At 43.0% G+C, this 16,500-nt stretch overlaps 1 protein-coding gene across 3 annotated transcripts; it reads left to right on the plus strand.

Moving 5' to 3' along the window:
• Window positions 1-1,099: 1,099 nt before the first annotated feature.
• On the plus strand, window positions 1,100-4,070 carry LOC115683197 (BAG family molecular chaperone regulator 1). Of its 3 annotated transcripts, none has more exons than XM_056304242.1 (5): window positions 1,100-1,178; window positions 1,810-2,491; window positions 2,696-2,952; window positions 3,060-3,206; window positions 3,322-4,070. In XM_056304242.1, exons 2-5 carry the CDS (start codon window positions 2,248-2,250, stop codon window positions 3,757-3,759), a joined length of 1,086 nt encoding a protein of 361 aa, XP_056160217.1. In that variant the 5' UTR covers window positions 1,100-1,178; window positions 1,810-2,247; the 3' UTR covers window positions 3,760-4,070. The 3 variants fall into 3 exon arrangements, with proteins under 3 accessions (XP_056160217.1, XP_056160219.1, XP_056160218.1); XM_056304244.1 differs by lacking the exon at window positions 1,100-1,178 and having other exon boundaries at window positions 1,540-1,882; window positions 2,222-2,491; XM_056304243.1 differs by lacking the exon at window positions 1,100-1,178 and having other exon boundaries at window positions 1,541-1,882; window positions 2,206-2,491.
• Window positions 4,071-16,500: the final 12,430 nt, after the last annotated feature.

Raw genomic sequence — 16,500 nt, forward strand, 5'->3', positions numbered from 1 at the left:
CGATGATTAATTCTTTGTTTTGGAGCTAGTCCAATTTGGGCAATTTTTGCCCGATTGATGATTGATCCAACCATTTTTCAATGGCCCCTCGCAATTCCAAAGGAGCTTTTCCCATTCCGTCCCGACTCCAAATGTTCGTTGGCGCCACCATTTCCTTGGAAAGCACCAATTCGTGCAATTCTTCTCCTCTTCGTGTCCAAATCCAACATAGATAACCATATCTAGTCGTAATAGGAAGATACACCGACCGGAAATTCAGCCGTTGAGCAAATGATCTGCGGTGCATGCCAAAAGATTATACCAGCCGGTGACATAGTTAGAAAGAGAACGAGCGCCCGTTTCGGGCTGCCTGCTCTGCAATTGCGAATCCGTGCCAGACCCTTTTCGAAATCTTGCTAGACAGGGCATGAGACTCGTCGCGCGATTCGAAAGCTGATCGTGTCGTTGATCAAACTTGACTCACCCAATCCTCCATCATTCTCCGAAAGACTAGAGAAGGGTATATTTGCATTTATGGTCGTTCTTTTCTTGGCCGGCTTTTTGGCAGAGAGAGAGGAAGAGGAGGTTAGTGCATGTCAAAAGATTATGCTGGCCAGCCAGTCAGCGGCATAGTTAAAAAGAGAACGAGCGCCCATTTCGAGCAGCTAACTTTGCGATCGCAGGTCCATGCTAGACCTTTCTGAATCTTGCTAGGCGGGGTATGAAACATCGCACAATTCGAAAGCCGATCATGTCGTTGATCCTAGTGTTTGGTCGAGAGAGAGAGAGAGAGAGAGAGAGGAGGTTAGTGAAGGACAAAGAACCGTCACCGGTTAGGAATGTCTCTGCTTTGGTGGGTTACAAGCTTCCAAAAGGCCTATTTGGTGAGTGATGCTTGGCTCTCCAACTAACTGTAAAGAAAGGCCAAAAAAATAAGAAAAAACATCATCTTTAAGCCACAGCGCACATCATCTTCCCTATGAAATGAACCCCCCCAAGAAACCTCCGCAAGAAACCGAAGAGGACCCTTCGAGCGGGCAATGATTTGGTTCGTCCCTCGATCTCCCAAGAGCTGCCCTCCGACCCCACACGTGTCGGTCGTCGTCGTGGAGGAGCCGGGTCAAGCTCCTGCTCCCCGCTAGGTCCCGAACCAGCCGAACGCGATCTCTCCTTCTCTTGCAGCTGCGCGCTTTGCTGAGGTAAATAATGATAATAATAACCGCCAAGATAACCCCACCACCACCACCCCCCAAGCGAGTAGTTTCTGCTTTCGTGCGTCTTGGTCTTTGGCTTTCGTTTTTCCAACTTTTTACATTGGAAGATGGCAAAAGGAGGGAGGGAAGGACGGAAGTAATCGACGACTAAACAGAGGCTTTTGGCGGCTTCTGTGCTGTTTGGTTTACCCTTTTTTTTCCTCCCTCTCTTTCCTTCTTTATGTCAATATAAAATGGAGATGTGGATATTAGAGAACATGTAATTAGTACATAATTGCAGGACAGGTTGGTTTATATAGACAAATATCAGAGCTCTAGTCGTAACAAAAGCCCCTCGTTAGCTGTCCACTCGTTTCTTGCCCCCCCCCCCTTAGAATTTTCGTTGTGCCATTCTCTCTCCCTCTCTCTCTCTCTCTCTCTCTCTCTCTTCTTCCTCGAGTTTTCCAGACCACAGAGAGAGACAGGGAGGGAATATTATGGAGGGAGATTCGGTTTCTCCGTCATTTGGGTTCGGCATCGGCTTTCCCGAATAGTTTTCCGGTGGGGGGAAGGCGAGGGATAGAATCGTCACTTGCTGCTCTCTGGCTCTGAACTGTTTTTCCCGGAAAATTTTCAGGGCTCTCTGTTGCTGCTCTCCCCTGTTGACTTGAACTGAGATCCGGAGTTTCGGCTCCGCGGGTCAAGCTCTGGTAAGCGCTCGGTCCCTTCTGGCCTCTCCGTAGTATTCTCGAGGGAGATAGACTTTCTGGGCACCGATTCTTTTTCTGGGTGGAACGCCATTGGCTCTGCAAAGAGAAAAAGGAAAAGTTTGAAGCTTCGTCTCGGAAAGGAATCTTTTTCTTTCTCTCTCTCTCTCTCTTTCCTGCCCAATTCTTTTCCTCCTCGCGATATTAGACTCGCTTGATGCTGGAGTTTAGCAAAGCAGAGCGTACCAACAGATGGGTCTCTGCAAATTTTGACTTGGGTCGTCGAATATCAGAGCTTGAGATCTGAGCCCCTGTTCCAATTCAAGGTCTTTTTGCTTGGAGGTTTTCGAGTTGGGGAGTGGAGAAAGATGATGAGAGGACAGGCTAAAACGATAGGGCTGTCGACCATGAATGGGAGCTCCGCGGGCGGTAATGCGAGCAGAGTTGGGGAGTCAGGGGAGGAGTGGGAGGTGAGACCCGGAGGAATGCTGGTCCAGAAGCGGGACGCGGGCTCGGATCGTAGCTCGGCACCGCCGCCACCGACGATCCGAGTTAGGGTTAAGCATGGGTCAACGTACCACGAGATCAGCATTAACTCACAGGCCACATTTGGTAAGTGTTCAATTGAACTTTCCACATTCTTGATTTACTTCTACGTGTAGACGGTAACAATTCCTTTGTTTGGAGTCAATCTTGGAGTCGCTTAAATGACTCTGTTTAATTTCGATTCTTCGAATTTGATGGATAGAATGAATGAGGGAGTGTATGAGCGAGCGAGCGAATGAATGAATTCATTGTATGCGTTTTTAACTGCAGGGGAGTTGAAGAAAATGTTGACCGGGCCAACAGGACTACACCATCAAGATCAGAAACTGCTATTCAAAGACAAAGAGAGGGACTCCAACGCATTCCTCGACATCGTCGGTGTCAAGGACCGGTCGAAGATGGTGCTCATCGAGGACCCGATCAGTCAGGAGAAGCGGCTTCTCGAGATGCGACGGAATGCGAAAATGGAGAAGGCGTCGAAGTCCATATCCGAAATCAGCTTGCAAGTCGATAGGTTCGCTGGCCGGGTAATGAACCGAAACAGTTCAATTTACTATTGCTATTTGAATTAGTGCAGAAAAGAAAAGAAAGAACAAATCAGTGGATTGATGTGTTTGGGTTGAACTTGGTTTAGGTTTCGGCCATGGAATCAGTGATCTCTAGAGGAGGGAAGATACCTGAAACGGAGGTGTTGACTTTGATTGAGTTGTTAATGAATCAGTTGCTCAAGTTGGATAGCATTATTGCTGATGGAGATGTGAAATTGCAGAGAAAAATGCAGGTAATTGGATGCAATTAAATTGAAAATAACTCGGCACACATTTTGCAGTTTTGTCTGAATCGTGATTCATGACCTAATCCATTTTCTCTGTTGTGAATAAATGACTGAACCGAAGGTGAGGAGAGTTCAGAAATATGTGGAAACCCTAGACCTGTTGAAGATCAAGAACTCCATGCAGACCGGCAATGGAGGTCAAGCTCCAGCCCAAGAGGAGGACAAGCATCATGCACACACAAACGGGGTAAAGATGGCAGCGTTCCAGCACCAACAGCAGAAGCAGCATCCAAATGGGCATCCTCAGCCTCATTCCCAACCTCAAGGGAACCGCCATTATCATCCCAGTAATCACCATCAGAATCGGAACAAGAAGCAAGGAGAAGAGGAAGACCCAAGAAGATCATCATCAGGGACAGTTGTGACTACGAAATGGGAGACATTTGATGCGGTCCCACCATTGGTGCCAGCTCTTGCTTCGTCCACATCCACCACCTCTCCAGTCGCCATTAATAACAATCCAGTCCAGCCAAGATTCAACTGGGAATTGTTTGAGTGAGCTATTGAAAATCTTTGAAAAAGCAAAGATCTTTTTTTTTTCCCTCCTTTTGAGTGTGGATCGCCAGTTCTGGTGGGTTTGTCTCGTCATTTGGTTTTTACATTCTTTCTTGTATTTAGATTTATTTCGACACCCCCTCCAAGAAAATTCTGAGGATCCAATTCACCAGTGTCAGAAGAAATAAATGGGGGAGGGGGTGCTGTTATATACGACAGGGCAGGGACCATTATCATCAATGTGTCATAAGATTTCATCTCGTTTGTCATTGAATTCTTGAATTCAATATCCCTAGATTTGTATGGTTCTCTTCATCTTTGGTAGCTACCAATTTGTCCTTGGTGGGGGCTGTTGCTTCAATGTTACCCTTAGCTCTCATTTCATCACCATAAATAGCTAAATAAACAGTTGTTAGGTCTTGAAGCTCCAGATGGCAAGAAAGGTATATAAATTCATGTTCTCCCTCTCCGCCTCCCTCCCTCTTATTGCCAACTCCTAATTTTTCATATATTAATTGAGGGCCTGTTTTAAAAAAGCTTTCAAATGCTGCTTTGGGGGTCTAAAGTCCCTTGAACAAATACAAAGTTGTTTGGTAAATTTTTTGGCAAGCTTTGTGGAGATGCAATTGCATCTCCAAAGCTTTCTAAGGGCCTTTGGCTGAAGGAAGCTCACGAGGAGCAAGTTGCATTTTCGAAATGCAATCGGGTACTGTTGATCATCTTCCCGAGCGGCTGGTCCGGCGGCCGGCGACCACCGCCTGAGGGCTAGCGCCCCGGCGACCGCCGCCTAAGGTCGCGCGATCCTAGGCGGTGGTCGCCGAGGTTGCGCGACCCCAGCGACCGCCGCCTGAGGTCGCGCGACCCTAGGCGGTGGTAGCCGAGGTCGCGTGACCCCAGTGACGTTGACTGGGGTCGCCGGACCTCAGACGTCGCCTAGGTCGCGCGACCCAGGCAACGCTTGAGGTTCGGCGACCCCAGGCGGCGGTCGCCGGGGTTGCACGACCCCCAGGTGACCGCCGCCTGAGGTCGCGCGACCTCAGGCCGCCTCGCTTGAGGTTAGGCGAGGCTGGCCGGCGACCTAGATCTGGTCGTCGGCGGTTGGCCGGTGACCAGATCTGGCCGGCGGTGGTGGTCGGTGGCTAGCTTTTTTTTTTTTTTTTTTTTTAATATCAGCAAAAGTCTTTTACAAATAATTTTTACCAAACGGTATTTAGGCCAAAGTTGCTTTCAAATGAGATTTTAAAATACACATTACCAAACACTACTTGCATTTCGGAAAATCTTTTTAGCTCAAAGGTCTTTGCATTTTGCCATATCCATTTTTCAAAAGCTGAATCAAACAGGCTCTGAATCACACGCAACTTAGGTGCTAGAGGAAGGACATGTTCTCGAGATGGCAATATTGACTTATTTTCTCTATGATATGAATTTTGCAATGATTATATATAATCGTTTCCCCCCCCCCTGCAATCGCTTTCCACATTGGGTCTGGCATATCAATCATTAGGTGTGGATGTAGATGTATGGATATGGAACGGGTGGTGACTATTGAAGTGGGAAAATTTAAAAATGAATATGTCGGTTATACTTTGCTTGCTGGTTGGGCTACAAGCTGACAAAAAGAAAGGCAGAGAGTGATGAACAAGATTTCATCTTTTTCGATGATCAAAGTAACTAGCCTATCCAATCATAGAAAGGCAAGTATAATTAGTCGAATAGGCAATGTGCTAGGCTGACTAGGGTTGAGATTCGATCACCTCAAACTCCTTTTTTACTTCATTTGTGTGAAGTTGGTGTGCTTGTGAATCTGATCATGCTCGCTCTCGACTTTCACCAATGAGGTTTAAATTCAACCTTTCATTCCCTTCCCCCAACTTGGAAAGTGGGCATTTGGGTAGGCGCGAGCTTCACTCTAACTTCACCATGATACAAATTGGGAATGGTGATGAAACGTTAGCTTATAATAATAATAACCCTTCTCTCCTCGGCCCTCCCATCATTGAACTGGAGATTTCACCAGGAGATTGGGACCAGAAAGCCAAGGAAGGGCCCCTTTTTTCCTTCATCTTTGCTTGATGAAGTGGTGCCAAGTCATGCTGCTGATTTCGATCGATGTTTGCTTTCTAACTTCACCATGATACAAATTAGGAATGGTGATGATGCTTTAGCTTATAATAATAATAACCCTTCTCTCCTCGGTCCTCTCATCATTGAACTGGAGATTTCACCAGGAGATTGGGACCAGAAAGCCAAGGAAGGGCTCCTTTTTTCCTTCATCTTTGCTTGATGAAGTGGTGCCAAGTCACGCTCTGCTGATTTCGATCGATGCTTGCTTTCTACTTTTTTTCCGATTAGGGAAAGTTCAACCCTCCCAACCTCAAAAAATGGGCGTTCCATAGGGTTATAGGTCATGATGAAATCGATTGACGGGTCGACACAAGTTAAGCTCTATCCCTTCCTCAGCCCTCATCATCATTAGCCTCCACGATGATGAAGAGACTACCGAACTGGGAAAAACGGAAGGGCGTGGTGTTTTCTTTCCCCCTTTTGCTTATTAAAGTGGCAAGAGTTGTTGTCCGCTCAGAGATACTTTCCTTAATCTGCGGTCCGAGGGCACTCAAACGGCATTGGGAATCGAAAGAAAGATCTTGATTCCTCTTTCATCTCAATCTCCCACGTCGAAAATACAGATATCGAAATTCGAAAACGTGTCGGATGCTATAATCTCAATAGATGTTTGAATCGAGGTAAACTCCGAATACTGGAATGACCTCCAAATGATTGGAGTCAAGATATTTATATGGCAGTTGTCGATTCTCATGAACTCAAACCCGTACGATGTATTCATGACCACGGTGAAAGTGACGGTGAAAGCGAAATTGAGTGGAGATAATTAATGAAATTTGAACATTTGGCTTGTTGTGTGGGTGCAAAAGAAATTAATAGATGGTTGTATTCCATGAGTAAAGAGATTGCGTACATAGATCAGGCCTCAGGATTTCGAATGAATTTGGTAGATCGGTAAGCCCATGTATTGTTATTTTTCAACCCTTGTTTCCACCTAAGTATCGGACATGTAAAGTTCCGCTTCAGCATCGGCTGGGAAATTACGCGCACATAGTTTCGTGATGGGCTTGGACAACAAGCTAGCCTTGAGCCATGGGTCTGACTTGCCCATTCGATCTGAGTTGCAGTTTTGTGTATAGTGTTTTACTTGTAAGGCTTGACTCACATGCATGAATAGAGTGTTAAGAAATGTTAGACGTGCGATGTGGGTTTTGTTCGACCTAATACCCTAAAAAATCTCCAAGTTTACGTCAAGTCCTAATTCTACCTTAATTATTTTTGTCTCATAAAAAGCCTTCAACTTTAGGTCGTGTTCTAATTCTACTATGAACTTTTTTTTTTGTCCCAAAAAAAACCCCCATTTTTAGGTCTAATCACACAATCTATCATAAATTTTTTTTTTGTCTCATAAAAAATTACAAACTTTTATTTGAGGCCCAAATTTGCCCCCATTAATCCTCCTTTTAAAATGTCTCTTGACAACCAAGAGATGAAAAAACACCCAAGTGCGGGCCGTTTAAGCATCCTGAGTGCGAGCTCTTTGACCATGAGAAATGGAAGTCTCCCGAGTACAAGATATTGAATACTAATCGCAAAATCAAAGATCTCCGAGCAAGATGGAAGAAAAACTCTCGTAAGAGTAAGAGCAATTGAAGAAGGCCATCCCTAATTGCTCTTTTTACCCACATTTCAGATGGGCTCAACGTGGAAATTTATCTCCAAAAGGCATCTTCTTGGATTTGAAATTTGGGGAAAAACTAGAGTAATGACGTGGAAATGCCATATCACTTAGGGTGATTTTGGACGGAGTAATGACGTGGAAATGCAGATATGGAACCGGACCAATAGTTGAGGATTTTTTTATGAGATAAAAAAGGTTTAGAGAGAGGGTTTTTTAGGGTATTGGACCGAGTTTTTTCCTCAAAACTTAGTCTTTTCGGAGGAAAGGTTGATGCAAAGAGAAGAGAGTCGGTGACATTGAGCCCTTAGAAAATGCCATTAAGATGAGGTTCGAAGCTAGTTGATGGCCCAATCCAACATTTCCCCCTCCACCTCCCATCGGACCAGATCAATGGGTGGGCTATAGGCAGTCTACCTGGTCCAAAAATCTTTTGCCCGAACCCGTTCACGGTTGAGAAAAAGAAAACTATCAATGGGTGGGCTGGCCGAAGCCGAAGAAGAATACATCTTTGCTAGGCCTGTTCGTTTCGCGCTTCGGACCTTGTCGGCTCAAGCAAAGCATAGGCAGCCCCGACGCACCACCGGGGTTCGCGACCGGGGTCTACCTCCCACCTCGAAAAAGAAGAAAGAAGAAAAAGAGAAACTGGCGATTCTTTTGGGGGTACAAAAGTTTTGTTTTCGCAAGGAAATGTGCTTATGGAAAACCCACCCTTCAAGCCATTCGAACAGTAATAAACTTTGGAGCCCATAAAATCCGATACGAAGCTAAATGGGCCAGGGTCACATCCCACCCAAAAAGGACAAGCAACTCCTAAAAGGAAGGACGAAAGGAGGAAGCCAACATTTTCTACGCATTCATTCACGAAAGTAAAAGTTGAAGAATTTCAGGATAAGCACAAAACTTTCTACGGAAGAAAATCTTCTTCTTTTCTGCACTAAAGTTGAAACTTTGAAGATCACGAATCATCATCGTGAACAGTGTAATTCGGTACTCATCTACTTTGCGACCACCAAAGCACATCGCGTTCGAATTCGCATAGTGCAAATCAGGTGGAGGTGCTGTTTGTAGACCGGTCAATACAGCAATTCTTGGGCATACTTTGCTTGGACCACCAAAACTCATAGGCTACAAAATGACGCACATGCAATAATAGTAGAAGTGAAGAACGCTCGTGAAAGTGGCTTTCGAACTTAGCCCCCTTGTGGCCCTTTCGGAGCACTTCGATTTTGGTGTGGTCAAATTCTAATTCCATGAGCAGATGTGGATTCCAACGGCACATCTCGCACGTTGACCCATTCCTCCAATCTCCGTGCAAGTATGACCATTTCTCGGGCAACGGGGCTGGTCAATACAAAATGATCATGATCATGATAGCCCCCATCTTCCCAAAATTACAATTTGGGTGAGCTAATTTGGGGTTTCTCGTCAATCGACGGCTGATTTTACGGGCAACACTGAAAGGAAAATGATGACATTGATCGACTACGGTGGTGTCATTATGGTAGCGGTAGCGAGTCGAGGACACGTTATGATTATGGCGTGAAGAAAGTTATATACACATCAATGTCATTTCATGCTCCTCTTTATTAGAAATTGACCATCCGGCGTTCTCGCTAAATGACTTAATGTCAGCGCCGGCCGTGACTAAAATGCCGTGTCAACGATTTTCGGTCAAAATTTGCTGGAATGGTTAGGACTGAACTGGCCCAATTGAAAGGTTTGGAGCGTAATCAGCTGCCGTATAATAAGTCGATATTTTACACGCCCTATTTTAACGAGATGAATAGAAGCCAACAGGATGCAGTCAAATGGATATGGTCTTGACGTACATCGACTTGGGGGAAAAATGACATGGGATTAATCAAATAGGCAAGTTGGCATGGAATGATGGGCCAAGACCGCCCAGAGCTGCCTCTCATCACTTTGCATGGGGTCTCACGAAGACATGATCCCCAAGCCTCGTCTCCGGTTCGTGGCCCGGTCCGATCTGGGCGGGTTCCGATCCAGTCCCGGTCTTTGTCGGCCTTGGAGGTGGCCGCCTCCTCTCTTGCTGGCATCAATCCCAAAACCAACATGCATCTTTTTCCCTATTCTCGTGCCCTTTGCCTTTTCCGTCTTCCTTTTTTTTGATCTTCTTCTGCTGTTTCGAGTGGTCCACCCACTGAAAAGAGACCCCATCGTGCTTGCTCTTTTGCTGTTCTTTTGGGTTCGAATCTTTTTTAAATTGGAGTGAGATTCTACTCCCCTATTGCATTCTAGTTTCCCACTATGATCTCCGGTCGTTTGCGTGCTTCTTACACCACAGTTTCAGTGGCCTCGTCCTCTCAAGTTTGCTAAAGGACCAAACTCTTTCCATTCCATCGTGCTTGGTTTGACTCATTGTTCCAATGACGTTGCGTCCGATGACTTTGCTGGCTGACCGATCAATTGTGTTACTCGCATTAATATGTGTATCTTCTTACTTGGCATTTATATTTTGATTAGCTCGTGGCACCACGTGTCACTGCCATGTGATGTGACCGTCACATGTAATACATTCTTTCTTTCTTTTTTCTTAAAAGGGTGCAAACCGACATAAGAGGTATTTATTGTCCTATTTGAAAGATTTTCTTTTCTCTAAAGTTGCTGAACGATGGAGAGGGATGGATGATTTCAAATTAACTTGGGAGTAAGATTATACAATTTATGTAAGCAATGTCTATGCAAATCATAAAAGGAGTGATCATCTGTTTACTTTGGAATTCCTCGACTGTATTTATCTTCTTCACATTCCCTAGTGTTCTCCATCTATATTTGATTTTGATTTATCAAACAACAAAGTAAACTTTAGAGATAAATAATGTATATTTTAATAGATGGGGTGGCACCGTCCAAAGGAGAGCGAGAGAGCCATTGGGCTCTTGCAGCACGTTTGATTGCAGTAACGGTTATTACATTATAGACCTATTATATGCAGTCATTACATTATAATTCCTATTACAACCAAAGTTGTAGTAACTATTCCCCAAATAAACCTCCCCTCGGTTTATATTCTCTCACTCGCTCTATCAATGTTTGATTGTTAACTATATCTGAAACGTATGTAAATTTTTACTAAATTTATCTACAGTATCTTGAAATATATATGGGGTATCACACTCATTATTGGTTACATAAATGATAATAATTATACTATGATTTTTTAAAATTTCTCCCTTATGTCATTCCCGAAATCAAACAACATAATAGGTATCGCATTATTACAGTTCTATTGCATTGCAACCTTATTCCATTACAGTAACCAAATGACTTACTGGCTAGCACGGGTTTGCTTGATGCGTGGAAAATTTAATCGATTTATATTGGTCATGCCTTTTCCTTTTCGATTGGTTAAAGGGCCGGGAGGGGCAAACAAAACAGCTATCTCCTCCGAGTAGCATCACTGTAACCATCTCTAACCCGCCACGAAATGTTTGATCTATATCGTTCATAATTATGAGCGTATTGAAACTCGAGAAGCCTCTTTATACGAGGTAGCAAATGCCTAAGGCGCAAGTTCGCTGAATGTTTTCTCCCGACGTAGCTCGAACATGTGAGCTCAACGAGAGACAGATACGGCTCATTCTACCTCTCTCTCGATTAGCACGCTCGGTGGAATGTCCGTCAGAGCTCGGGAAGGCGTTGAACGTGGACTTGAAATGGAGAGCACATAGCAAACGGTAGACACCGACGGCGCCTGACAATGGAACATTCTGCTGCGGCGGAGGAGGTGGGTCGTCGTCGTCGTCGTTGTTGTTGATGTGAAGGTGATATGTCTATACATATGCCTCAAAGTCTCAGTCAAAGTTGTGGTTGTTGACCGAGCCCCTCCTCTCTATTATCCTTCCTTTTTACCTTTTCCCGTTTGTTTTTTCAAGGGCAAAAAAATTAGTTGTTTAGAGATCGTCCTCGTGGATGACGCAATTCGTCACGTCCAGCCCTCGAAAGGATGCTAGAATTACCAAAAATATTTTACACTAATGACGTGTCGTAGAATTACTCGATTAGAATATGAATCCGCGCGATGCATGGACGTATAAAAATCGCGTCGGCCCCCTTTCGTATCCAATTTTTCCATCTGATAACAATACTATTCTCGAGTGAACCTTTAGTCCTTTGGAATCTTGCATCTCTCTCGAAACTTCACTTATATTTTCCAACACATAAATCGATATGTCATCTATATCTACATTCTGATTTTTCTAAATTTGACTATTTTCATTTCTAAATTTTTTATGGAAAATATAGAGTAGGAAAGAGTTATACTATTATGAAGTGTAAACAAAACAGACCCCAATGGAGAATAATTTCATTAAAGTCCTAGCATTGTGAATGATTTCTTTAAAAGTTAGTATAATTGAAGATGATTGCTGCCGAGAAAAGGTGGTGTTCATCCGCGCGCAGGTGACTACGTGGCGTGTGGTGGCTAGACGTGTCGCCGTTCTCCAGTCCGTTGTTACCAAAAATAAAAATAAAAATGAGATTGCTGAGTTGTTCAAAGAATGGACATATGTGCTATTTTGGGGAAAATTATCAAAAAAGTTCTAAACCTATTACACTTTTGCCAATTCAGTTCTAAATCTTTCGATTGTGCCAATTGAGTCTTAAACCTTTTGAAAACTTGCCAATTTAGGGTGTGTTTGGATTGGCTTTTGGGAAATTTTTTTGGGAAAATGCAAAGGCCTTTAGATGAAATGGGTTTTCCGAAATGAAAGTAGTGTTTGATAAATTTTAATTTTAAAGTGCATTTGGAAATAACTTTGGTTCAAATGACGTTTGGAAAATCACACGTAAGTACTTTTGCTTTTTTTATTTTTTCTTTCAAAAAGCTCAAAACTGGCAAAAGACTCAACGGTCGGCAAGACTCTGGCGAGGCCAAATCTGGCTACGAACCGAAGTGACGCCTGCCTAGGTTCATGCGACTTAGGTTGTGTTCCTGGGGTCGCCAGACCTCAGGCGGTGTCACCTGGGGTCGCATGACCCAAGGCGAGGTTGCCGGCGCTAGATTCGGCTTTCCGGCAGCCATATTTTCCCTCGCCGGAGTCTTATTGGCTGCCGCTTCGTTGGTAACGTCTCATGAGGTGGGGACATTTTCCGGAATTGTGAAAGTTTAGAAAGGGCAAAGTTGGAAAAAATGTATTTGGAATGTGGAATATTCAAAGTACCTCCGGACCTGCCTTAGGTTAAAAGCCTTTAGAGGCCTTTGGAGATGCAATTGCATCTCTCTAAAGCCCTCGAAAAAATTTGCCACACGCCATTTGTATATGCCCAAGGGCTTTTAAGGCCACAAAGGGCTTTGGCGAACCGTTGCCGAGTGTAACATAGTCCTTCTGGCCAATTTTAATTGGAAATTGTTGACATGGACATCGGCCATTGTACGTGACATGCATGCCGATGTTGATGTAATAATTTTTACACTTTTTTAAAAAAAAGATTCAATTTTTTAAATTTTTTTAAATTTTCTTTCTTTTTCTTTTTGTTGATATGGACATCGGAACGGTAAAATAAAGAACGCAATCCGTGGTGCCTGCTGTCACTGTATAACAAAATGGACAGGCCGCGAAGTTTGATTTTCAGACATCTATTTTCTCCGTGTGAACGAATATAATTAACATTCAGCTGTTTTCCTAAAGGAGTAAGACAGACGGCGTCTGATCTCTATCACATCTACCCCGGTTAACAATAAAATAATCTCATTTCAGTCCTCAAAATCAAATCAAAACCCATCACCTCCAAACCGTGCTGCGTCCTGCATGCACGCATGCACCGCTTAATGCACACTGAGTCTACGAAAACGGCTCACCAGACGAAGAAGGCCAATCCACTTTTGAGCTTGTGAGTGCCAAAAAAAAGTAATAGCAAGAATACATATCACGCGACCTTTTTCAACAATTTACCTCCAAAGTCGGGTTGTGCTCATGCTCTAGTGTCGACAAAATGGCTACAGTAGTGATTTGTCTCCTTCAGAGGAAACTCTGTTTGCCTCGTGCTGCACTTGGTTCCATTGGCTTCCTGATTCTTCGACATTTGACCGCGCGTGATTTGGCTTTTTGGGTTCTTAATGAGTTCTTAATGAGTTAGAAAGGGCATGCGTACACACGGATTTGAGTTAAGCTAGCACCGAAGACACGAAAGGGTGGTCAAACTTGTACTTTATTTAATCTTTCGTTTACATGTCCAAGATTATCGTGTTATCTTGAAACGAATGAGTTATGAAGTATTTTATGAGATCGAGAGATTTACATGGGGTTGGAGGTATTGAATGGTTTTGAGCCCCTCTCACCTTAAAAGCTAGCTTATAGGGTGAGGGTTTCCCTCACATTTATAAATTGACCACCAACCCCTTTCACAACCGATGTTAGATAAGTCCCGACAACCCAGTTCGGAGCGGCAATGACTCGTATCTTCCGTGTGACTGTTGGTTCAAGACTTATTGATAATCTTTGTTTTGATATCAGTGTTGGGTGGTTTTGTGTAGCTCTCACCTCAAAAGCTAGATGAAAGGGTGAGGCTTTCTCTCACACTTAAAAACTGACCACCAGCTCCTTCCACAATCGATATGGTATAAATCCCAACATGAGGTTACCTCGAATAGGTGGTCACCGGCCTTAAGCAACCTCGATAAGAGGTCGTCTCTAAAATCGGGTAGACCTCCAAGTTGTGGTTGGAAACAAACGCAGAAAAACAAATACTGAACACAAGGATTTACGTGGTTCGATCACAAGGTGAGCAAGTTGTTGACACCTAAATTTCGGCGCGTCATTTAGTGGTTAATTGCATAGAAAATTAGGGATTAAATTTTAACCCCTGAACAAAATATTACAAATCGCATAGCATAAAGTTTAGGTTCATATAGATTAACTGCATTTCGCATCGGATCGGCGGTGGTAAGTGAGCTTAAAATTCATCACGCAAATCGAGCTCGGGCATCGAACGAGACTCGGCTCACTCGAAAGCATGGGCCGAAAATCACACGCAAAAGGGCTTGGTTGTCTTAATTTGAGCTTAAATTAGCCCATTATGCTTGATTAAAGAAAAGCCCAAATTAATTCAGCCCACTTAGAATTAAATTAAAGCCTAAACCTAAGTCCATTAGGACTAGAACCGGACTAAGTACATAAAATTCAATACGTATTTAACACCTTTAAGTTGTGGTTGGTTCGGGCGGTTGTTACTACTGCTCAATCGGCCGGGCAAGTTTTAGTGGGTGAACGTCTGATTTCTCCAAGAGTATAGGGACATTACATGGGGAGATGCGAGTGAATCTCGACCACTTGATTGATTGATTATCATTGATGTAAATTTATATCTAAAACTTAGAGGATTCCTGGATATATAGTAGATATCGGCCCAATTCTTGTAGCCCATGACTGTTTTATGATGAGTGGGAAGATTTAGGTGTAGTTGCAAAGTCGAGCACGGGCCAATGAGAGGGATATGGAGGTGGCTTGGTCATGTATCCTTGACCTCAAATTGGAGACTCTTTCTTTCTTTTGATTTCTTATTCCTCTTTGACTTTTGATCCAAACTTGACAATGGCTTATGGATTTTTAATAACCCGTTTACTCTAGAAAGCAAAGAAAACTGAAGCGGGATATGAATTGTGTAAAAGTGGGCGCTCGCAAAAGGGAAGAGGACTTCAAAACCCTAGCTTGAATTGATCTCTCGTTGAATTGGTCAGGCAATTTCTTTTTTGACATGTTCTAAGAGAAACTACAATTCTCGCAACTATTAGTTACTAATGGTAAATGGATGATTCCCATTATTGTAGTGAGAATGAAGGCACGAAATAGAAAGATTTTTCCCTTTTTGACCCAAACAAATGAAAGATTCAATTATAGAGGATAATACCCTTATGCTAATTTACGAGAAAAACTCAATTCTGCTCAAAACTCAAGAACTATTGATCTATATGTTCCTATGTTTTTGAAAATTGTAACTATGTATTCGTAGGAGAAAATATATACAGAGACGTATGAATGTACATTTTGACTTTAGTCTTAGCAAGGTCAATGAAACAAGTACTATATAATTTTTTAAAAAAAAAACCCCATCAATTAAAAGGCAGAGTCCCAAACTATAATGTCAGATGATATGTCAGCCGTAGCTATCGTTGGAAATTGTTTTAACAAAGATTAGTCCAATAATCGTACAACTGCAACAAATTCCACGCATAAATTTTCCCGCAGGTGGTGCGTCCGCTTGAAGTTGTTAAAGGTTTATTTTTTATTTGACTTCCTCGTTGTTTTTTCGAATTGCCCAATTCGTTAAAGGAAATTAAACTATTCCCAAATTTTCGTCCTTTTAATGTAAGGTCAGACTTTAAAGTAGAGTCACGTAAGAATCAGAGATGACCTACCAATATGTAGCACGCCTAAAAGTTTCGATATTAATACTATAGTTTTACTCGTATATACTCGACATGCATGACAACTTTTTTTTTTTTTGTCTGTCCTACTCTAACTCGTAACTCACTCTCAGACTTTTACTCTGCCTCTTGCAAGGCGTGGGAGTTTAAACCTATATACCAAACCCGACTTGATAGAAGTCTAGCCCCTATTTTGAATGTCTTTTGACTGGGACTTTATCTCTGAGCAAATTAATTCAAATCTAGAGTTTCGTAGGGTCTTATCTTGGATTAAAGATCAAAGGAAGAAAATCAAGGTTTTTGAGTTTGGGTTGGAAAGTCACATAAGAACATATAAAAACGGAATTAAGCTCGGTAATTACACGATAGAGGGGAAAATTACCAAAAAAATCATAAATATATTACAACTGTGCCAATTCAATCCTAAACCTTTTGCAATTATGTCAATTCAGTTCATTCGGCCAATTTTGACCGGCCAGCACCGACCATCCAGCGGACGTTGACGTGGACAATTTTTAATAATATTTTTTTTCAAATTTTTTATTTTTATTTTTCCTTTTCTTTTCTTTTCTTTTCCCATAGTGGCTGACGACGGCCGCGAAACCCTCGCC

The sequence above is a fragment of the Syzygium oleosum genome, unplaced genomic scaffold, assembly GCF_021117445.2.
Source record: "Syzygium oleosum isolate NSW1041296 unplaced genomic scaffold, Sole_v2.1 Sole_v2.31, whole genome shotgun sequence".
Taxonomy (NCBI): domain Eukaryota; kingdom Viridiplantae; phylum Streptophyta; class Magnoliopsida; order Myrtales; family Myrtaceae; genus Syzygium; species Syzygium oleosum.

Bases quoted from the DNA above. Each gene is read 5' to 3' on its own strand.
- LOC115683197 (XM_056304242.1), top strand. From the start codon at position 2,248: ATGATGAGAGGACAGGCTAAAACGATAGGGCTGTCGACCATGAATGGG. The intron at 2,953-3,059 runs GTAATGAACCGA...AACTTGGTTTAG, and splicing joins TCGATAGGTTCGCTGGCCGG to GTTTCGGCCATGGAATCAGT. The intron at 3,207-3,321 runs GTAATTGGATGC...ACTGAACCGAAG, and splicing joins AATTGCAGAGAAAAATGCAG to GTGAGGAGAGTTCAGAAATA.